Genomic DNA, 22,209 nt, shown 5'->3' with positions numbered 1-22,209 from the left:
AGAAAAAGAAAAAAAACCTGGAATTTTTTTCTGTCGAATCCTCCTCTGGAAAACCGGGAATTCATCAGAGCTCCATGATTGCTTTCCGTACGTGGAAATCCGGGAGTAATTCCAAGGAAAAAGCTTGGGGGGGGGGGGGGAGAAGAGAAAAAAAAAAAAAAATTAATAAATAATAATTAAATAAATAAATATTTAAGAATTAAAAAAAAAAACATGAAAAAGGATGAAAAGAGAAGGAAAAATAATAACAATAATTTAAAAAATAAATAAAGAAAGAAAGGGAGGAAGCAATGGTCGAGCTCCGGGGCGGGGCCGCTCCCGAGCGCCCTCTGCGGTTCCTGCCCGGAATTCCCGGAATTTTTTTTTTTTTTTTTTTTTTTGGGAAAAAAAAGAGGAAAAGGGAGGGGAGGGGGGAGGGGGGAGGGGCGGTTTTATTCCCGTGGGGTTGGGGGGGGGGGGGGGGGGGGAGGGGTTTTTGGGTTTGGGTTTTTTTGTTTTTCACCATTTTTTCCTGGTTTTTTTCCCCATTTTATCCCCATTTTATTCCCATTTTCTCCCCATTTTTCCCCCATTTTTTCCCCATTTTATCCCCATTTTATTCCCATTTTTTCCCCATTTTATTCCCATTTTTTTCCCATTTTATTCCCATTTTTTTCCCATTTTATTCCCATTTTTTCCCTTTTTTTTTCCATTTTTTCCCATTTCATTCCCACTTTTTTCCCCATTTTCTTCACATTTTATTCCCATTTTATTCCCATTTTTTCCCCATTTTATTCCCATTATTTCCCCATTTTATTCCCATTTTCTCCCCATTTTTCCCCCATTTTTTCCCCATTTTATCCCCATTTTATTCCCATTTTTTCCCATTTTATTCCCATTTTTTCCCATTTCATTCCCACTTTTTTCCCCATTTTCTTCACATTTTATTCCCATTTTTTCCCCATTTTATTCCCATTTTATCCCCATTTTATTCCAATTTTATTCCCATTTTATTCCCATTTTATCCCCATTTTATTCCCATTTTATTCCCATTTTTCCCCCATTTTTTCCCAAACTTTCCCCAATTTATTTCCATTTCATTTCCATTTTTTCCCCATTTAATTCCCATTTTTTCCCCATTTTATTCCCATTTTTTCCCATTTTATTCCCATTTTCCCCCCATTTTATTCCCATTTTATTCCCATTTTTCCTGATTTTTCCAGGGGTTTTTCCTGGATTTTCTTGAGATTTTTTTCCTATTTATTTCAAATTTTTCCAGCATTTTTCCCGGTTTTTTCCCATTTTTTTTCCCATTTTTCCCCCATTTTTCCCATTTTTTCCCCATTTTTTCCCATTTTTTCCCCATTTTATTCCCATTTTATTCCCATTTTATTCCCATTTTTTCCATTTTTTCCCCATTTTCTCACCTTTTTTCTCCATTTTTTCCCCATTTTTCCAATTTTTCCCCTTTTTTTTCCCTATTTTTTTCCCATTTTTTTTTTCTCTTTTTTTTCCCCAGGTTTTTTTTTTCCCGGGGAAAAAAGGGGGGAAAATGAGGGAAAAAAATGGGGGGAAAACAGGGAATAAATCTGGAATAAAATGGGGGGGAAAATGGGAAAAAAGATTGGGGATAAAATGGGAAAAATTGGGGAAAAATGGGAATAAAATGGGGGAAAATGGGGGAAAATGGGGAAAAAATGGGAATAAAATGGGAAAAAATGGGAAAAAAATGGGAATAAAATGGGAACATATGGGGAAAAAATGGGAATAAAATGGGAAAAAAATGGGGAAAATAATTGGAATAAAATAGGAAAAAAATGGGGGAAAAATTGGAATAACATCTGGAATAAAATGGAGATTAAAAGGGAATAAAATGGGAATAAAATTGGAATAAAAACTGGAATAAATTGGGGATAAAATGGGAATAAAATGGGAATAAAATAGGAATAAAATGGGAATTAAATGGGAATAAATTTGGGATAAAATGGGAATAAAATTAGGAATAAAATGGGAATAAAAATTGAAATTAATTGGGATAAAATGGGAAAAAATGGGGATAAATTGTTAATAAAATAGGAATAAATTTGGGAAAAAATGGGAATAAATTAGGAATAAAATGGGAACAAGAAGTGAAATAAATTTGGATAAAATGGGAATAAATTGGGGAAAAAATGGGGGGAAAACGGGAATAAAATTGGGATAAAATTGGGATAAAATTGGGATAAAATTGGGATAAAAATGGGAATAAAACGGGAATAGAATGGGAATAAAATGGGAATAAAATGGGAATAAAATGGGAATAGAATGGGAATAAAAAGGGAATAGAATGGGAATAAAATGGGAATAAAATGGGAATAAAAAGGGAATAAAATGGGAATAAAATGGGGATAAAATGGGAATAAAATGGGAAAAAAATGGGGAATAAAATGGGAATAAAATGGGGATAAAATGCGGAATAAAAAACTGAAATTAATTTGGGATAAAATAGAATAAAATTGGAACAAAATGTGAATAAAACAACAACAAAACCCCCCTAAAAAAAAAAAAAACAAAAAAACTCACAAAAAAATCCCTGGGGGAAAAATCGATCCCAAAAATAAAAAATAATAATAATAAATAATAAATAAATCATAATAATAATAATAATAATAATAATAATAATAATAATAATAATAATAATAATAATAATAATAATAAATAATAATAAATAAATAATAAATAAATCATTAATGAAAGGGTGGAAATTTCTCTTTGTGATTCAAATCCCTTTAACGACTTTGGGGGATTTTGGAGATTTTCTTTTTATTTTTGGAATTTTTTTTAGATTTAATTTTTTTTTTGGGGGGGGGTTGGGGTTTGATTTTTTTATTATTTCCTTTTTTTCCTTTTTTTTCTTTTTCTTTTCCATGGATTTCTCCTGCCGGGGAACAGATGGAACCTTTGCAAAGGAGCAATTCCCAGCGGGAATTCCTCCTTTTTTTATCCATGGACTCGGCTTTCCGGATTTTTTTCCCTGTTTTTTTCTTTCCCCATTTTATTCCCATTTTTCCCATTTTATCCCAAATTTTCCCCATTTTATTCCCATTTTTTCCCATTTTTTCGAGTTTTTATTCCCATTTTATTCCCATTTTATTCCCATTTTATTCCAAATTTTATCCCCATTTTATTCCAAAATTTTCCCCATTTATTCCCATTTTTTCTCCATTTTATCGCCATTTTTTTCCCATTTTCCCCCCATTTTCCCCAGTATTTTCCCATTTTATTCCCATTTTATTCCATTTTTTCCCCATTTTTCCCCATTTTTTCCCCATTTTATCCCATTTTATCCCAATTTTTCCCCAATTTTATCCCCATTTTATCCCCATTTTATTCCAAAATTTTCCCCATTTTATTCCCATTTTATTCCCATTTTATCCCCATTTTATTCCCATTTTATCCCCATTTTATTCCGCCATTTGTATATTAAATTTCCCCCATTATTCCCCATTCTATCCCAAATTTCCCCCGTTTTATCCCCATTTTTATCCAAATTTTATCCCATTTTATTCCCATTTTTTCCCCATTTTCTCCCATTTCTCCTCAATTTTCCCCATTTTATCCCCATTTTATTCCCATTTTATTCCTATTTTTTATCCCATTTTCCCCCATTTCCCCCCCATTTTTATCCCCATTTTTCCCCCATTTTATCCCAAATTTTCCCCCATTTTTATCCCCATTTTTCCCCCAATTTTCCCCCCCATTTATCCCCAATTTTTCCCCCATTTCCCCCCATTCTTTATCCCATTTTCCCCCATTTTATTCCCATTTTTCCCCCACTTTTCCCCCTTGTTCCCCTGCTTTTCCCAGCTTGTTCCCAGTTTTTTCCAGGGATTTCTCCTGCCGGGAGCAGATGGAACCTTTGCAAAGGAGCAATTCCCAGCGGGAATTCCTCCTTTTTTTTATCATGGACTCGGCTTTTCCGGATTTTTTTTCCCGGGTTTTTTTTTTTCGGTTTTATTCTCATTTTATTCACTTTTTTTTCGAATTTTTATTCCCATTTTATTCCCATTTTATTCCATTTTTTCCCATTTTATCCCAAATTTTCCCCCAATTATTCCCATTTTATCCCCATTTTATCCCCATTTTTATACCAATTTATTCCCATTTTATCCCCATTTTTATACCAATTTATTCCATTTTATCCCCATTTTTCCACCATTTTATATTAAATTTCCCCATTTCCCCCCATTTTATCCCCATTTTTTATCCCATTTTTATCCCATTGTATTCCAAAATTTTCCCCATTTTGTTCCCATTTTTCATTTTTTTCCCCCATTTTATTCCAAAGTTTTATTCCCATTTTATCCCCATTTTATTCCAAAATTTTCCCCCATTCTCCCCTGAGTTTTCCCATTTTATTCCTGATTTTTATCCCATTTTATCCCCATTTTATCCCCCATTTTTCCACCATTTTATATTAAACTTCCCCCCCATTTTAACCCAATTTTATTCCCTTTTTCCCCCCCCATTTTTTACATTTTTGGGGTAATTTTTGGGGCAAATTTGTGCCATTTTAGGGTTATTTTAGGGCACTTTTTGGTTCTTTTTGGTGGTAATTTTGGAGCCCATTTTTGGCCTTTTCTGGGGAGCTTTTGGGGCATTTTTGGGATATTTTGGGGTCAATTTTCCGCGTTTTTTTGGGGCATTTTGGGGTCGTTTTAAGGCACTTTTTGGGCCTTTTTTTAGGGCATTTTTGTTCCTTTTTCGGGGCGATTTTGAGCCTTTTTGGGTCCTCCTGGGCCCAGTTTTTGGGGTTTCTTTGGGCCAGGTTTTTGGGGCATTTCTGGCTCTTTTGGGGGCATTTTAATGGCTTTTTTTTTTTTGGGGAGGGGGGTATTTTGGGCTAATTTTTGGTTTCGTTTTTTGGCCATTTCGGGTCCCATTTTTGGGGGGCATTTTGAGCCATTTTTTGCCATTTTTTGGGGATTTTTGGGGGCAAATTCTGACGCATTTCAGGCCCTTTTAGGTCATTTTTGGGATATTTTTTGGGGGGGGGCAATTTTTGTGCCATTTTTACGGCATTATTGGGGAATTTTGGGGGTTTTTTAGGGATCTTTTTGGGGGCTTTTTGGGGCATTTTTGGGGCATTTTTTGCTTTTTTTTGGGGGGGGGGCATTTTTATGGGGTATTTTGGGCAATTTTTGGTCTATTTTTGGGCCTCTTCTGGAACTTTTTACGGGAATTTGGTGCCCCTTTTTGGGGGGGCATTTTTGGGCCATTTTTGTGTATTTTTGGGGGGCATTTTGGGGCCTTTTCGGGGGCTTTTTTTGGGGGTATTTTTAGGATATTTTTGGGGGTTTTTTTGTGCCATTTTTAGGGCATTTTTGGGGCGTTTTGGGGTCATTTTTAGGGCTTTTATGAGGAACTTTAGGGCTTTTTGGGCCCTTCTTTGGGATTTTTTTAAAGGGGTTTTGGGCTCTTTTTTGGGGGCATTTTTTAGGCGTTTTTAGGGCATTTTCAGGGCCCTTTTTTGGGGGGGGCAATTTTGAGGCTTTTTTTTGCTTTTTGGGCCATTTTTGGGGCATTTTATAGGGGTATTTTGGGGCATTTTTGTTTTATATTTGGGCCTTTTTGGGGGCATTTTTAGGGCATTTTGGGGACATTTTGTGGCTTTTTATTATTATTATTATTATTATTATTATTATTATTATTTCTGGGCCCTTTCCCAGGCTCTTTTTTTGGTGCATTTTGGGCCATTTTTGGGCCTTTTGGAGACTTTTTAAAGGGTATTTTCCGGTCCCTTTTTGGGGCATTTTTGGGTCCCTTTTTGGGGCCGTTTTTGGGGCATTTGGGGCCATTTTTGGGCCCATTCCTTGCCCCCCCCTTTTTTTTTTTTTGGGGGGGGTGTTTTGTCTTTTCTTAGGGGCATTTTTGGGTAAATTTTTGGGGTAATTTTCTGCCTGTTTCGGGGCCTTATTGGGTCATTTTGGGTAAATTTTTGGGGCACTTTTTGGGGTCTCTCTAGGGCTTTTTCGAGCTCTTTTCTGTGAATTATTTTGGAAATTCGGGCTCTTTTTGGGGAAGGAATTTTTGAGGGCATTTTTGGGCTCTTTTTGGGCATTTTGTGGGGTCTTTTTTGTTGTTTTTTTGTTTGTTTCTTTTGGACCCTTGTTTTTGTCCCTTTTTTTTTGTTTTCCCCTCTTTTTGGGGCCCTTTTTTGGGGGAAATTTGGGGGCGTTTTGTGCCATTTGTGAGGCATTTTTGGGGGGCCTTTTTTTGGGGATTATGACCCTGATTTTAGGGGTCCAATACTGATTTTTTTGGGATTCATATCCTGATATTTTTCTGGGGGGAGAGGGGGCAGGATCCAAATCCGAGGGTTTGGGTTGCTATCCAAATTTTTTTGAGGATTCCAATCCCGGTCAAGATAGGGACTGGGATCAGGACAGGGATCAGGATTGAAATCCTCCCCCCCCACCACCCCCCCCCAAAAAAAAAAAAAAAAAAAAAAAAAAGCGGGATTGGAATCCCAAAAAACTGGAATTTTGACCCCCCCCAAAAAAAAATCAGGATAGGAATCCCCTAAAAAACGTGACTGGAATACCCAAAACTTGGAATTTTCACCCAAAAAAACCTCTGGATTAGAATCCCCAAAAAAATTGGAATCACGATCCCCATAAAATCGGGACTGGAATCCCAAGAATCGGGATTCAACAATTCCCACAAAAAAAACCCAAAAAAAAAACAAAAAAAAAAAACAACAAAAAAAAAACTCCCTCAGGACCCTGAGGTGGTGCCCGCGTGTCAATCACTGCCCAGGCCCCGCCCCATCAGGGTCTCACCCAATAAGACAACGCTGAGTGAGAGGGGCGGCCTGTGAATGAGTGACAGGTGGAACCCTCCTATGATAGGGGTGGTACCTGTCAATCACTCCTAGACCCCGCCCCCTCGCTATCTCAGCTAGTAAGAATGCACCGCGCGGGGGGGCGGGGCCTGTGGATCACTCCTATATCCCCACCCCCTCACCTTTTCCAGCCAATAAGGCTGTGCCGAGCAATGGGGCGGGACCTGTCAATCACTGGGAGATTCCGCCCCTTTCCCGTCTTGACCAATGATACATCTCCGAGAGCGGGGCGGGGCCTGTCAATCACTCCTGTACCCCGCCCTCTCCCAGTCTCAGCCAATGAGACCGCGCCCCGCGCGGGGCGGGGCCGCTCCGTCCCCCTTCCGCCGCCGCCGCCGCCGCCGCCGCCGCCGCCGCGGCCGCGCCGAGGCCCCGCCGCGGCCCCTCAGCCTCGCTGAGCTCCGGCCCCGCCGCTCAGCCCCGGCCATGGCGGCTCCGCTCTCGTAAGCGTGGTCGCCATGCCGAGCGGAGCCAACGAGGCCGCCGAGCCGGCGCTGCTGCTGCTCCAGCAGCGCCTGCAAGAGCTCGGCCTCCGCCGGCCCGGCGCGTTGGAGCCGCCCGGGAGAGAGGAGGAGGAGGAGGAGGCGGAGGAGGAGGGAGAGGCGGAGCTGAGGGAGGATGAGGACGAGGGGGACGAGGCCGATGCGGCCGCGCCGGCGCTGCCCTCGCCGCTGTTCCCGGCTCTCGGTGCTGCCGAAGGGGCGGCCGGAGCCCGGGGTGTGATGGCGGCGATGCTGTCCCACGCCTACGGCGGAGCCCCGGCCGTGGGCGGCGAGCAGGCGGCGCTGCTCCGCAGGAGGAGCGTCAACACCACCGAGTGCGTGCCCGTGCCCAGCTCCGAGCATGTGGCCGAGATCGTGGGGCGCCAGGGTGAGTGGGGGAGTGAGAGAGTGGGAGAGAGAGAGTGAGTGTGGGGGAGTGAGAGAGTGAGAGAGTGGGAGAGTGAGAGAGTGAGTGGGAGAGAGAGAGAGTGGGGGAGTGAGAGAGTGAGAGAGAGAGTGAGAGAGAGAGAGAGTGGGGGAGTGAGAGAGTGAGAGAGAGAGTGAGAGAGTGAGAGAGTGGGGGAGTGAGTGAGAGAGTGGGGGAGTGAGAGAGTGGGAGAGAGAGAGAGAGTGAGTGGGAGAGTGAGAGAGTGGGAGAGTGAGTGGGAGAGTGGGGGAGAGAGAGAGAGTGGGGGAGTGAGTGAGTGAGAGAGTGAGTGGGAGAGTGAGTGAGAGAGTGAGAGAGTGGGGGAGTGAGAGAGTGAGTGGGAGAGTGAGTGAGAGAGTGAGAGAGTGAGTGGGAGAGAGAGTGAGAGTGAGAGAGTGGGAGAGTGAGAGAGTGAGAGAGTGGGAGAGAGAGTGAGAGAGTGGGGGAGTGAGTGGGAGAGTGGGAGAGTGAGTGAGAGAGTGAGGCAGTGATGCCATGGCGGCGGGGCGAGCCCCCGAGGGCAGGGACACCTTCACCCCCGAGGGCCGGGACACCTTCACCCCCGAGGGCAGGGACACCTTCACCCCGAGGGCAGGGACACCTTCACCCCCGAGGGCAGGGACACCTTCACCCCGAGGGCCGGGACACCTTCACCCCGAGGGCAGGGACACCTTCACCCCGAGGGCAGGGACACCTTCACCCCGAGGGCCGGGACACCTTCACCCCGAGGGCCGGGACACCTTCACCCCGAGGGCAGGGACACCTTCACCCCGAGGGCAGGGACACCTTCACCCCGAGGGCAGGGACACCTTCACCCCGAGGGCCGGGACACCTTCACCCCTTCCCGATACCTTCGGGACCCTCCTGTCCCCTCACAGCCCGGGATGGGACCCTCATTCCACCCTCTCGGGGCCGGGATGCGTTTATCTTCTTCCCGCTGCTCTGGGGACCCTGGTGTCCCCTCACAGCCCAGGTTTGGACCTTCATCTTCATCACCTGAGGGTCGTGACCCCCTTTTATTCTTCCCCCCATTTTGGGGACCCTCGTGTCCCCTCTCACCCCGGGTTTGGGACCCTCCTGTCCCACCTACAGCAGCCCCCACCTAGGTAGCGTCTAAACCTGATTTTTGTGTCCCTAAACCTGGCCTTTGCTCATCTCGGTGTCCTGGTCCCGGTTTAGGCCGAGCAGAGGAGGAAGGGGTGGGGATGTGGGGGGGACAGGAGGGTTCCACAGGGAGTGCAGGGGACCTGTGGCTGTCACCTGTGTCACCTCTCCTTCCCTTGGATGTCACCTGTGTCACCTGTGCCATCCTCTTCCCCTGGATGCCACCTGTGTCAGCTGTCCCAGGGCCACCTGAGGCCACGGCTCAGAGGGGACAGGGACAGCCAGCCCCCCCCAGGCTCCGTCCTGGGATCCGTGTTGTGAATTCCGGATGATTGGGTGGGTTATTCCTGAAAAGCTGGGTACCGATCTCAGGGGGTGATTAACCAAAGTGGTAATTAGTGATCAGGTTAATGGTGTGTGATCCCTGTGTCCGGAGTGGTGCTGGACATTCCCACGTGTGAGGTGTGCTCCAGGTGAGAGGTGTGCTCCGGGTGTGAGGTGTGCTCCAGGTGAGAGGTGTGCTCAGGGTGTGAGGTGTGCTCAGGATGTGAGGTGTGCTCCAGGTGAGAGGTGTGCTCCAGGTGAGAGGTGTGCTCAGGGTGTGAGGTGTGCTCCAGGTGAGAGGTGTGCTCCGGGTGTGAGGTGTGCTCCGGGTGTGAGGTGTGCTCCAGGTGAGAGGTGTGCTCCGGGTGTGAGGTGTGCTCAGGGTGTGAGGTGTGCTCCAGGTGAGAGGTGTGCTCCAGGTGAGAGGTGTGCTCAGGGTGTGAGGTGTGCTCCAGGTGAGAGGTGTGCTCCAGGTGAGAGGTGTGCTCAGGGTGTGAGGTGTGCTCCAGGTGAGAGGTGTGCTCCGGGTGTGAGGTGTGCTCCGGGTGTGAGGTGTGCTCCGGGTGTGAGGTGTGCTCCAGGTGAGAGGTGTGCTCCAGGTGAGAGGTGTGCTCAGGGTGTGAGGTGTGCTCAGGGTGTGAGGTGTGCTCCAGGTGAGAGGTGTGCTCCAGGTGAGAGGTGTGCTCAGGGTGTGAGGTGTGCTCCAGGTGAGAGGTGTGCTCCGGGTGTGAGGTGTGCTCCAGGTGTGAGGTGTGCTCCGGGTGAGAGGTGTGCTCCAGGTGTGAGGTGTGCTCCAGGTGAGAGGTGTGCTCCAGGTGTGAGGTGTGCTCCGGGTGAGAGGTGTGCTCAGGGTGTGAGGTGTGCTCCAGGTGAGAGGTGTGCTCCAGGTGAGAGGTGTGCTCCAGGTGAGAGGTGTGCTCAGGGTGTGAGGTGTGCTCAGGGTGTGAGGTGTGCTCCAGGTGAGAGGTGTGCTCCAGGTGAGAGGTGTGCTCAGGATGTGAGGTGTGCTCCAGGTGTGAGGTGTGCTCCGGGTGTGAGGTGTGCTCAGGGTGTGAGGTGTGCTCCAGGTGAGAGGTGTGCTCAGGGTGTGAGGTGTGCTCAGGGTGTGAGGTGTGCTCCAGGTGTGAGGTGTGCTGCAGGTGAGAGGTGTGCTCCGGGTGTGAGGTGTGCTCCAGGTGAGAGGTGTGCTCCGGGTGAGAGGTGTGCTCCAGGTGTGAGGTGTGCTCCGGGTGAGAGGTGTGCTCCAGGTGAGAGGTGTGCTCCAGGTGAGAGGTGTGCTCAGGGTGTGAGGTGTGCTCCAGGTGTGAAGTGTGCTCAGGGTGTGAGGTGTGCTCCGGGTGTGAGGTGTGCTCCGGGTGTGAGGTGTGCTCCAGGTGAGAGGTGTGCTCCAGGTGTGAGGTGTGCTGCAGGTGTGAGGTGTGCTGCAGGTGAGAGGTGTGCTCCGGGTGTGAGGTGTGCTCCGGGTGTGAGGTGTGCTCCAGGTGTGAGGTGTGCTCCGGGTGTGAGGTGTGCTCCAGGTGAGAGGTGTGCTCCAGGTGTGAGGTGTGCTCAGGGTGTGAGGTGTGCTCCGGGTGTGAGGTGTGCTCCAGGTGAGAGGTGTGCTCCAGGTGTGAGGTGTGCTGCAGGTGTGAGGTGTGCTGCAGGTGAGAGGTGTGCTCCGGGTGTGAGGTGTGCTCCGGGTGTGAGGTGTGCTCCAGGTGAGAGGTGTGCTCCGGGTGTGAGGTGTGCTCCAGGTGAGAGGTGTGCTCCAGGTGTGAGGTGTGCTCCAGGTGAGAGGTGTGCTCCAGGTGAGAGGTGTGCTCCGGGTGTGAGGTGTGCTCAGGGTGTGAGGTGTGCTCCGGGTGTGAGGTGTGCTCCAGGTGAGAGGTGTGCTCCAGGTGAGAGGTGTGCTCAGGGTGTGAGGTGTGCTCCAGGTGAGAGGTGTGCTCCGGGTGTGAGGTGTGCTCCGGGTGTGAGGTGTGCTCAGGGTGTGAGGTGTGCTCCAGGTGTGAAGTGTGCTCAGGGTGTGAGGTGTGCTCCAGGTGAGAGGTGTGCTCAGGGTGTGAGGTGTGCTCCAGGTGAGAGGTGTGCTCCGGGTGTGAGGTGTGCTCCAGGTGTGAGGTGTGCTGCAGGTGTGAGGTGTGCTGCAGGTGAGAGGTGTGCTCCGGGTGTGAGGTGTGCTCCAGGTGTGAGGTGTGCTCCGGGTGTGAGGTGTGCTCCAGGTGAGAGGTGTGCTCCAGGTGTGAGGTGTGCTCCAGGTGAGACGTGTGCTCCAGGTGAGAGGTGTGCTCCGGGTGTGAGGTGTGCTCAGGGTGTGAGGTGTGCTCAGGGTGTGAGGTGTGCTCCGGGTGAGAGGTGTGCTCCGGGTGAGAGGTGTGCTCCAGGTGAGAGGTGTGCTCAGGGTGTGAGGTGTGCTCCAGGTGTGAGGTGTGCTCCAGGTGAGAGGTGTGCTCCAGGTGTGAGGTGTGCTCAGGGTGTGAGGTGTGCTCAGGGTGTGAGGTGTGCTCCAGGTGAGAGGTGTGCTCCAGGTGAGAGGTGTGCTCCAGGTGAGAGGTGTGCTCAGGGTGTGAGGTGTGCTCCGGGTGTGAGGTGTGCTCCGGGTGTGAGGTGTGCTCCAGGTGAGAGGTGTGCTCCAGGTGAGCCGTTCTCCATCCCGGTGAGCCGTGCTCCGAGTGCTGTCCTGGGCTGCATCTGCTCCGCTAAGGGATGGGATTGCGGCGATTCCCGTTGTTGTTCTGCCGTCTGCGTGGGCTCCGCAGGGACAATCCAGGGAGGGTCCCCCTCGTCCCGCAGGGGAAAAGCAGAGTTCAAACGCGGCGGATGAATGGAGATTTCTCTGGGAATCTCTGATTTTGTGTGTCCCGCACGGGCCGTGCTGCGGGCCCTGCTCCCGCCTGGAAATGTCCGTTTGCTTTTGGGTGTGTCCGGGGGCTCGCGTCCCTGTCAGGGCTGGGAGCAGCAGCTGAGATCCACCCCCCACAGCCCGCCCCGTGATTTTTGGGGTGCCCCCGGCGGGGACGGGGATCGTTCCCCTCTGACCCTCCCGCGTTCCCCCGCACAGGCTGCAAGATCAAGGCGCTGCGGGCCAAGACCAACACCTACATCAAGACTCCGCTGCGCGGGGAGGAGCCGGTGTTCGTGGTGACCGGGCGGCAGGAGGACGTGGCCGAGGCCAGGAGGGAGATCCTGTCGGCGGCCGAGCACTTCTCGCTGATCCGGGCGTCGCGCAGCAAGGGCGGCGCGGCGGCGGGAGGGCCGGGCTGCTCTCCGGCGCTGCCGGGGCAGACCACGGTGCAGGTGAGGGTCCCGTACCGCGTGGTGGGGCTGGTGGTGGGCCCCAAGGGAGCCACCATCAAGCGCATCCAGCAGCAGACGCACACCTACATCGTGACGCCGAGCCGCGACAAGGAGCCCGTGTTCGAGGTGACGGGCACGCCCGAGAACGTGGACCGGGCTCGCGAGGAGATCGAGATGCACATCGCCGTGCGCACCGGAGCCTTCCTGGAGCTCGGCGACGACGGCGGCTTCGAGGGCGGCCCCGCCCGCCCGGGCGCTCGCCCCGCGTCCAGCGCCCGCTGCGGCGCCGGGACGGGCTCCGGCTACCGCAACGACAGCTCCGGCTCCCTGGGCAGCGGCTCCACCGACTCCTGCTTCGGCGGCGGCCGGCCGGCCGACTTCAGCCCCGCCAGCCCCTTCGGCGCCGGCGGGTTCTGGTTCGGCGAGGAGCCGGCCCCGGACTCGCCCCTGCCCGCGCCCTCCCCGACGGTCTGGGCCCCGCTGGGGACCGCGGCCGCCCCGTCCGGGCCGGGCGGCTCCAGGGCCCCCCCGCTCCAGGGCGGCCGGCCGCCCACTCCCCGCCTGTCTCCCACCTTCTCCGACAGCCTGGAGCACCCTCTGGCCCGGCGGGTCCGCGGCGAGCAGCCGGGGCCGCCCGTCCCCGTCCCGGCCTTCTCCAGCGGTACCAACAGCTACTCCTCGTCCAACGGCGGCTCCGCGTCCAGCTCGCCCCCCGAGTGCCGGCGCAAGCACGACTGCGTCCTGTGCTGGTTGGGCGAGGCCACCGCCGCCCTCGTGCCCTGCGGCCACAACCTCTTCTGCCTGCGCTGCGCCGGCAGGATCTGCCACGGGGACGCGCCCGCCTGCCCCGTGTGCCGGAGCGCCGTCACCCAGGCCATCCAGATCCACTCCTGAGCGCCTTCCCCTGGTCCTGAGCGCCTTCCCCTGGTCCTGAGCGCCTTCCCCTGGTCCTGCCCGCCGCGCTGCGAGTGGGCCGTGATGCCGCTTGCGGCGATCTGCGGGGGGAGGTTCCGCCCCTTGCCCGCAGCTGGAAAACGGAGCCGAGGAGGTTCCGAGGAGGCTCCGTGGAGGCTCCGCGCCCACCCGAGCCGGCGCCTCCGCTCAGCTGTTCCGGGGCCGGGATCCGCGATTCCCGCAGGGATCCCCAGGGATCGCGCGTCCCGGCTCCGCTGTCTCCCCCTCACCCTGCTCCTCTCGCGGCGCTGACATTCCGTTCGCTCCTCCCTTCCCAAATCTCCTTTTCCTGCCGCCCCCCACCCCCCGCGCACACGCACCCCCGAGAGCCCGCGGGCCCCAAAGATGCGAGGAGTTCCACGGCCCTGCACCTGCTGCACAGAGACACGTTTTGTTTTCCAGCCAGGGGAAGGGAAAACGCGGGGAGGGAGTTGTCCTCGTCCTTTTCTCAGCCCCGCAATCAGCTCGCTTCATTTCGAAAAACGCCTTTGACATCACGAGTTTTGAAAAGAGAAAAGAAAATCAAAACAAAACAAAAAAAAACACAAAACAAAAAAAAAACCCAACGAAACAATATGAAAAACAAACAAAAATACTAAGTGGAGTGCTGGTGGATTTTTTTCTATATATATATATATATTTTTTTTTTTTTTGGGAGCATTATTTTCCTAAGACAAAGCTTTTTTTTTTCTCAGTATAAAGAAAAAAACAAACAAAAAAAGATGAAATCACACCTACCTTGAACTAGCAGAGGAACACTTTATTTTTTATTTCCACTCGAAGAAGAGTTACATTTCGTACTAAAAGTTTACAGGCAACGGTTTGTGGATTTTTTTGGTGGGGTTTTTTGGTTTCTTGGTTTTTTTTTTCTCCGTGATTCCGAGTGCTGTCTGAGCCCCCAGGCCACAAAATTTGCTAATTTTGCTACACTTTTTGTTATGTATAGGTGGGGAGGTCGTAGGGGTTACAGATCCAATTTGAGTAAAAGTTTAAACAAAAAAAAAAAAAAATAAAACAACAAAAAAAATTTCAAAATCCTTATATTTTATGATAAAGGGCCTTTAACTTATGATGGCCAAAGCACTGATATTATATATTTGCTGTAAAGAGAAAGATAAGAGTTTTATTTTTCTGATATTAAAAGTTAGTTAATTAAGATCTGTTTCCATTAACTTGTAGGGTTTTTTTTGCATTGCTCTGATTTGGGTGTGGGGGTTCCTGTGAGGGATTTGGGTCTGGGGGTTCTGTGTGAGGGATTTGGGTCTGGGGGTTCCTGTGAGGGATTTGGGTCTGGGGGTTCTGTGTGAGGGATTTGGGTCTGGGGGTTCCTGTGAGGGATTTGGGTCTGAGGGTTCTGTGTGAGGGATTTGGGTCTGGGGGTTCTGTGTGAGGGATTTGGGTCTGGGGGTTCCTGTGAGGGATTTGGGTCTGGGGGTTCTGTGTGAGGGATTTGGGTCTGGGGGTTCCTGTGAGGGATTTGGGTCTGGGGGTTCCTGTGAGGGATTTGGGCCTGGGGGTTCTGTGTGAGGGATTTGGGTCTGGGGGTTCCTGTGAGGGATTTGGGCCTGGGGGTTCTGTGTGAGGGATTTGGGTCTGGGGGTTCCTGTGAGGGATTTGGGTCTGGGGGTTCTGTGTGAGGGATTTGGGTCTGGGGGTTCCTGTGAGGGATTTGGGTCTGGGGGTTCTGTGTGAGGGATTTGGGTCTGGGGGTTCCTGTAAAGGATTTGGGCCTGGGGGTTCCTGTAAAGGATTTGGGTCTGGGGGTTCCTGTGAGGGATTTGGGTCTGGGGGTTCCTGTGAGGGATTTGGGTCTGGGGGTTCTGTGTGAGGGATTTGGGTCTGGGGGTTCCTGTGAAGGTTTTGGGTCTGGGGGTTCTGTGTGACCGCTGACCACTGTCCCCAAGTGCCTGCGCCACACACTCCAGGGATGGTGGCAGGACAGCTTTCCATGGGAAATTCCAACATGAGCCTCCCCTGGCCTGGCCGGAGCCAGATCCCTGTGCCTGTCCCTCTTCCCTGTCCCCATCCCATCCCATCCCATCCCATCCCATCCCATCCCATCCCATCCCATCCCATCCCATCCCATCCCATCCCATCCCATCCCATCCCATCCCATCCCATCCCATCCCTGTCCCCATATCCAATCCCGAGCAGCCTCTCCCTGCCCTCTACTCCCTCCAGCAGGGCGGATCGCCTCTTTTCCCTTTATTGGGATCGCCTCTTATCCCTTTATTGGGATCTCCTCTTTTCCCTTTATTGGGATCGCCTCTTATCCCTTTATTGGGATCTCCTCTTTTCCCTTTATTGGGATCGCCTCTTTTCCCTTTATTGGGATCGCCTGTTTTCCCTTTATTGTGTGTGTGAGCCAAGGGAAGAGGGGAGAACAACCTAAACCCGGGAATGCCGCACTCCTCCCTCAGGATGACTGGCAGGAGGAGCTGGTGCTCGGGCCGAAGTCTCTGGATTTATCCCTGTGGTCCGGTCCGGCTTTGTCCCACACCTGCAGCCGCTCGACGGGCAGCAGCAGCGGCAGCAGCAGCAGCAGCAGCGGCAGCAGCAGCGGCAGCAGCAGCAGCGGCAGGAGCAGCAGCGGCAGCAGCAGCAGCGGCAGGAGCAGCAGCAGCAGCGGCAGCAGCAGCAGCAGCAGCAGCGGCAGGAGCAGCAGCAGCAGCAGCAGCGGCAGCAGCAGCGGCAGGAGCAGCAGCAGCGGCAGGAGCAGCAGCAGCAGGAGCAGCGGCAGCGGCAGGAGCAGCAGCGGCAGGAGCAGCAGCAGCAGCAGCAGCAGCAGCGGCAGCGGCAGGAGCAGCAGCAGCGGCAGCAGCAGCAGCAGCAGCAGCAGCAGCAGCAGCGGCAGCGGCAGGAGCAGCAGCAGCAGCAGCAGCGGCAGCAGCAGCAGCGGCAGCGGCAGGAGCAGCAGCAGCGGCAGCAGCAGCGGCAGGAGCAGCAGCAGCAGCAGCGGCAGCAGCAGCAGCAGCAGCAGCAGCGGCAGCGGCAGGAGCAGCAGCAGCAGGAGCAGCAGCGGCAGCAGCAGCAGCAGCAGCAGCAGCGGCAGGAGCAGCAGCAGCAGCGGCAGCGGCAGGAGCAGCAGCAGCAGCAGCAGCGGCAGCAGCAGCAGCGGCAGCGGCAGGAGCAGCAGCAGCGGCAGCAGCAGCAGCAGCAGCGGCAGCGGCAGGAGCAGCAGCAGCAGCGGCAGCAGCAGCAGCAGCGGCAGGAGCAGCAGCAGCAGCAGCGGCAGCGGCAGCAGCAGCAGCAGCAGCAGCAGCAGCAGCAGCAGCAGCAGCGGCAGCGGCAGCAGCAGCAGCAGCAGCAGCAGCAGCAGCAGCAGCAGCAGCGGCAGGAGCAGCAGCGGCAGGAGCAGCTCGGGGACGGACGGGTCCGCGCTGACCGCAACAACCACGGAACAGAGGGGCAGAGCCAGGAACGGCAACGGGGAAGATTCTAGGGAAGATTTTCTGGAGAGGTCAGGAGTTACAAACGGGGCTTGAGGCGGCGGTTGAGGAGCAGGCAGAGACCGGGCGACCCAACAGGATCCTGCGGGCAGAACTCGAGGATTTCACGTTTCTGTAGACGCAGGGGGACGTCTTGGGGGAATGCCACCACGTGGGAATGTCACAGCTCTCGGTCTGGTCCCCCGTGGTGACCTCCCCAGCAGTGTCCCCACGCTGGCACAGCCCCGGCAGGGAGCAGGGGCCGCTCGCACCACCCCGAGCTCCGTCCTGCATTCGGGGCTGGGCTTTGGCTCCGGGCTGCTCCGAGCACTGACCCCCGGGACTGCAGCCCCGGCCAGCAGCTCTGGCCGCCCTCAGATATGGAGTAAAAGATTTTTTGCTAAACGAAACAAAAGAAGCCCAGGCTTGAATCTTTACCTTTTTTAATCAAAAACATACTCTGTTACAGAATTTCAGGAAAGTTAGCTACAGTATATTATCCACAAACTAGGTCTAATGAAAAACATACAGGAAGCTACAAAGGAACTACTGGGAATTCTGGTGACAGCGTATCAAAAGGCAATGGCTGAAGAAATCAAACGCTTAACTGGGTTTCCGCACCTGAAAACCCCCTCAGGGTGATTTTCGGGTTACGGGTACTTCACAGCTCTCAATCCAGCTGAATCACAACTTTGGGGTGCTACCGAACCTCATTAAAATGTCCTGGAGCCAGAAAGCACGAGCTGGTGTTGGTGTGGGAACCCTGCGGGTCTGGGAGCCGCGCTCCCCTCTCAAGGCACAGCAGCAGAACGGAGGGTGGGGTGCTCTTTGGGGTGCTCTCCGCCGCGGTTCTGCTCTCCCCAAGCGACAGCAAAGGTGTCTCCAGGGACCCCCGGGCAGCACATCGCAGCCTGGACAACGCTCACAAACCCCCCTGCCACCAACGGGAGACACCGGGGCGGGCGGCACGGCCCAAGGAGACGCTGGGATCCTGCACACGGGGCTGCAGAAAGGCTGCTGCCCGCCCGAGCAGCACAGCACTGCCCAGCCAGGGAAACACGGCCGGGACCTCTCAGAAACCCACCCTAAAAACACCCGGCCAGAGAGCCCCAGAGACTCCAGAGAGAGAGCCCCGAGAGACTCCAGAGAACAGATTCTCGTGGTGTGGACGTGAGCAGGGCAGGGAGGCAGCACACAGCATTTCTCACACCGGGTCTGGGCACACCCAGAGCATTTCTCACACCGGGTCTGGGCACACTCAGAGCATTTCTCACACCGGGTCTGGGCACACCCAGAGCATTTCTCACACCGGGTCTGGGCACACTCAGAGCAGGGGCTGTGTGCTGGGTCCCACTGTCTCCGTGACAGAGGACTGGCAGTGCTGTCTGCTCCCCACACTTCCCAGCAGGAACAGGAGTGACACGGCCAGCCCTTCCCTGGGGGGACAGACCCAGGATGTCTCTGGGGTGAGCAGGGCAGGGTCTGGCAGCAGGAGCCACTGCTGTGTGTGCTGGCAGAGTTCCCGGCAGGAGGGCCCTGTCCCTGTCCCTGTCCCTGTCCCTGTCCCTTCCCGAGCTCCAGGGCTGTCACAGCACTCGGGGTGCTCTCCATGGGCCCAGAGCTGTCACTGGGATGTTTATCCCAGCCCCCCAGCACAGCTGGAGCTCACCAAACCCACGGAAGGGATGGAAGGAACAGCCGTCTCCTCTGGAATTGAGCACTGGAGGGTGCCAGCTGAATCCAGTCCCTGCTGGGATACCTGGGCGTGAGCGATCCTGAGCTGGGGGAGACAATTCCTGCATCCTGGACACTGCACAGCTGTCAGGGAGCTGCAGCCCTCTCCCAGCTCTCAGACACAAATAAAGCCTGTCAAGAACTCGGTGTGTGCTGCTGAGCGGGCCCCAGCCCATCCCGTGCTGCCTTTCATGCCTTGTCGTGAAAAATACAAAAGGTAATTTGACAGCATGTTAAAAACTAAGAGTAGGATTGTCACGTTTTACTTTGTGCACCCTTTTGGGAACTGTTTGGTGGAGAAGATGAATCTTTTACGGCCTCTGACTTCTCCGGATGCAGGCACACACACACACAAACAGAGTGACTTCCTGTAATAAAATCATCAGATATTATTTTGTCCCATTCTGAGCATTTCGGGCCATCCATTTACTCCACTGCAAAAAAAAAAAAAAAAAAAAAAAAAAAAAAATCCTCTCCTTGACAGACAGAATTCTTTCAGAACGCAGCAGCAGGGCTGAACCAGCCTCTTGCCCGAGTTTGGCACCCAGCCAGGGGTGCAGGTTTGCCACGGAAAAAAAAATAAAATAATAGTAATAAAAAAAAAAAGCTAAAAAATACCAAACATCTTTGGAGCCAAAACCTGCTCTGCTCCACCTGAGAGGGAGCACTGAGAGTGACCTCGTTAAGAGCTAGCCCGAGGGAGGGAGGGAGGGAGGGAGGGAGGCGACAGGGAAAACAACGGAATTAATGGAAACGGGGAGGAGGGAAAACCAAACGGGGATCGATTTCTGGCTCTGTGTCCCAGACTAAACAGCTCCAAGGTGCAGGGACACACCAGGAGCAAACTGAATTTTCCCAAAGGGGGGTTTCCACCCTTTTATTGGTACCAGTAGCTGGAGAAAAGCAGAGGGGCTGTACCCGTGTGCCCTGCAGGCAGCTCTCCCTGGAAGCCATTGCCAGTTGATGCAGTCGCCGATGGCAGAGGGATAAAATAACCAGGAGGTATAAAAACAGGTTTGCCATCTTGCCCTGAGTGGAAATGGTGAACAGGTACAAAAAAAACAAAACAAACAAACAAAAAAAAAAAAAAAAAAAAAAAAAAGAACAAAAAGAAAAAGAAAAAAAAAAAACCCCAGTCCTAAACACTGATGGGATTACCATACACACTTCCATGATATATGCAAGTAAAAAGTCATGCAAATTTATCTGTAATACATGCTGAGGGTTTTTCTTTTTGTTTGTTTTGTTGGGTTTTTTTGGATTTTTCTTTTTTTTTTTTGGCTTTTTTGTGGGTTTTTTTTCTTTTTTTGAGTAAAATCATAGAGGTCAGTAGTAATTATGAAAACATGTTCCTGGCATTAGGCACTCATGATGCAATTTCAGTGGCAAAGTTGCAGGCTGGGTGTTTCACCTTAAACTGAGTGCCAGCACTAAAAAGTATCCATTTCCTTTAGTGTTTTAAAACTCACATGACTATATAAATAAAAATCTAGGATGTTTTTTGTTTTTTGTTTTTTTTTTTTGAACTAACAAAGTTTTTTGATCAATGCCAACAACGTGTGTCATCCCCTCACTTTTTTTTTTTGGCAGCTGCTAGGCTTTAACCTGGAAAAATCGTAACGTGATCATCAACAAAATAAAGAAGTGTTCTGTTAACTACTGCTCCCTAAACAGGATATCGCAAATCAGCTGGAATTTTAAAGTCGCTACAAGGTAAATGTTTTTAACTACTAGAAGGAATTTTCAGATATAAATATATATATGTAATATATATTCTGCATACAAAAGGCTCCCGTGATCACCCAGATGTAATAGGGAAGGAGAGGTTTCAAAGGGGACAAACCCAATACTGTGAAGTCTCTACAAAGCATTTACCTTCCACTTCAGGCCCTGTAATTTATAACTATTGAGCTCTGGAAAACAGCTGAAACCCAAATCCTTCACGTCCAGATTCTTTTTCTGCTAAGAGCAAGGCGGCAAACACATTTTTAAAACCTGTTTTCAGTCAGGAGGTTAAGCAGAAGAGGGGGGGGGGGGGGGGAAAGTAAAATATATCTTCAGGTTATAAACAGAACCGTATTTTACAAGGCAGCCTGCTGAGCACAGCGGGACCCCGGAGCAGCAGCAGCAGGAGGAGGAGGAGGAGGAGGAGCAGGGTCAGTCCAGGGGCTGGGGGTCAGCGATGGGCATGGTGTGCAGCACCTCATCCAGCAGCTGCAGGGCACGGTGCAGGTGGATCTCGATCCAGCACGGCGTCTCCTTGATGCTCTGCCGTGGGTAGTCGGGCCCCCAGCCCTTCACAAAGCTCATCCTCAGGATGCACAGGCGCCGCAGGTCGTCCACGCCGATGCCGGCCGCTGCCGACAGACCTGGGGGACAGCAGGGTGTGGGGTCACCGTCCCTGTGCTCCATCCCTGTGCTCCATCCCTGTGCTCCATCCCTGTGCTCCATCCCTGTGCTCCATCCCTGTGCTCCATCCCTGTGCTCCATCCCTGTGCTCCATCCCTGTCCCTGTGCTCCATCCCTGTGCTCCATCCCTGTGCTCCATCCCTGTGCTCCCATCCCTGTGCTCCATCCCTGTGCTCCATCCCTGTGCTCCATTCCCTGTGCTCCATCCCTGTGCTCCATCCCTGTGCTCCATCCCTGTGCTCCTGTCCCTGTGCTCCATCCCTGTGCTCCATCCCTGTGCTCCATCCCTGTGCTCCATTCCCTGTGCTCCCATCCCTGTGCTCCATCCCTGTGCTCCATCCCTGTGCTCCCATCCCTGTGCTCCATCCCTGTGCTCCTGTCCCTGTGCTCCATCCCTGTGCTCCATCCCTGTGCTCCATTCCCTGTGCTCCCATCCCTGTGCTCCATCCCTGTGCTCCATCCCTGTGCTCCCATCCCTGTGCTCCATCCCTGTGCTCCATCCCTGTGCTCCATTCCCTGTGCTCCATTCCCTGTGCTCCATCCCTGTGCTCCATCCCTGTGCTCCATCCCTGTGCTCCATCCCTGTGCTCCATCCCTGTCCCTGTGCTCCATCCCTGTGCTCCTGTCCCTGTGCTCCATCCCTGTGCTCCATCCCTGTGCTCCATCCCTGTGCTCCATCCCTGTGCTCCATCCCTGTGCTCCATCCCTGTCCCTGTGCTCCATCCCTGTGCTCCATCCCTGTGCTCCCGTCCCTGTGCTCCATCCCTGTGCTCCATCCCTGTGCTCCCGTCCCTGTGCTCCATCCCTGTGCTCCATTCCCGTGCTCCATCCCTGTGCTCCCATCCCTGTGCTCCATCCCTGTGCTCCATTCCCTGTGCTCCCATCCCTGTGCTCCATCCCTGTGCTCCATCCCTGTGCTCCATCCCTGTGCTCCATTCCCTGTGCTCCATTCCCTGTGCTCCATCCCTGTGCTCCATCCCTGTGCTCCATCCCTGTGCTCCATCCCTGTCCCTGTGCTCCATCCCTGTGCTCCTGTCCCTGTGCTCCATCCCTGTGCTCCATCCCTGTGCTCCATCCCTGTGCTCCATCCCTGTGCTCCATCCCTGTCCCTGTGCTCCATCCCTGTGCTCCTGTCCCTGTGCTCCATCCCTGTGCTCTATCCCTGTGCTCCATCCCTGTGCTCCATCCCTGTCCCTGTGCTCCATCCCT

The 22,209-nt window shown here is 52.4% G+C and overlaps 3 protein-coding genes across 6 annotated transcripts in view; 2 read left to right on the top strand and 1 right to left on the bottom strand.

The window, feature by feature from the left end:
* Positions 1 to 7,309, top strand: part of TCF4 (transcription factor 4) — a 145,471-nt gene extending 138,162 nt beyond the window's left edge. Inside the window, 3 exon segments of the mRNA XM_062513990.1 lie at positions 3 to 69; positions 151 to 198; positions 7,133 to 7,309. Of these exon segments, the coding sequence (XP_062369974.1) occupies positions 3 to 69; positions 151 to 198; positions 7,133 to 7,309 (292 nt within the window).
* A 177-nt stretch (positions 7,310 to 7,486) lies between these two features.
* MEX3C (mex-3 RNA binding family member C) lies at positions 7,487 to 14,718 on the top strand. The gene is made up of 2 exons (XM_062513007.1): positions 7,487 to 7,732; positions 12,240 to 14,718. The coding sequence occupies exons 1-2, from the start codon at positions 7,585 to 7,587 to the stop codon at positions 13,367 to 13,369; spliced, it is 1,278 nt and encodes a 425-aa protein (XP_062368991.1). The 5' UTR covers positions 7,487 to 7,584; the 3' UTR covers positions 13,370 to 14,718.
* A 2,565-nt stretch (positions 14,719 to 17,283) lies between these two features.
* SMAD4 (SMAD family member 4) overlaps positions 17,284 to 22,209 on the bottom strand; it is a 28,937-nt gene continuing 24,011 nt past the window's right edge. For all 4 annotated transcript variants that reach the window (XM_062513821.1, XM_062513822.1, XM_062513823.1 and 1 more), the window contains one exon: positions 17,284 to 20,960. In XM_062513821.1, the coding sequence (XP_062369805.1) occupies positions 20,749 to 20,960 (212 nt within the window). In that variant the 3' untranslated portion in view covers positions 17,284 to 20,748. The remainder of the gene's footprint in view (positions 20,961 to 22,209) is intronic.

Source organism: Cinclus cinclus, chromosome Z (assembly GCF_963662255.1).
Source record: "Cinclus cinclus chromosome Z, bCinCin1.1, whole genome shotgun sequence".
NCBI classification, from domain to species: domain Eukaryota; kingdom Metazoa; phylum Chordata; class Aves; order Passeriformes; family Cinclidae; genus Cinclus; species Cinclus cinclus.
This window is presented reverse-complemented; position numbering and strand designations above follow the sequence as displayed.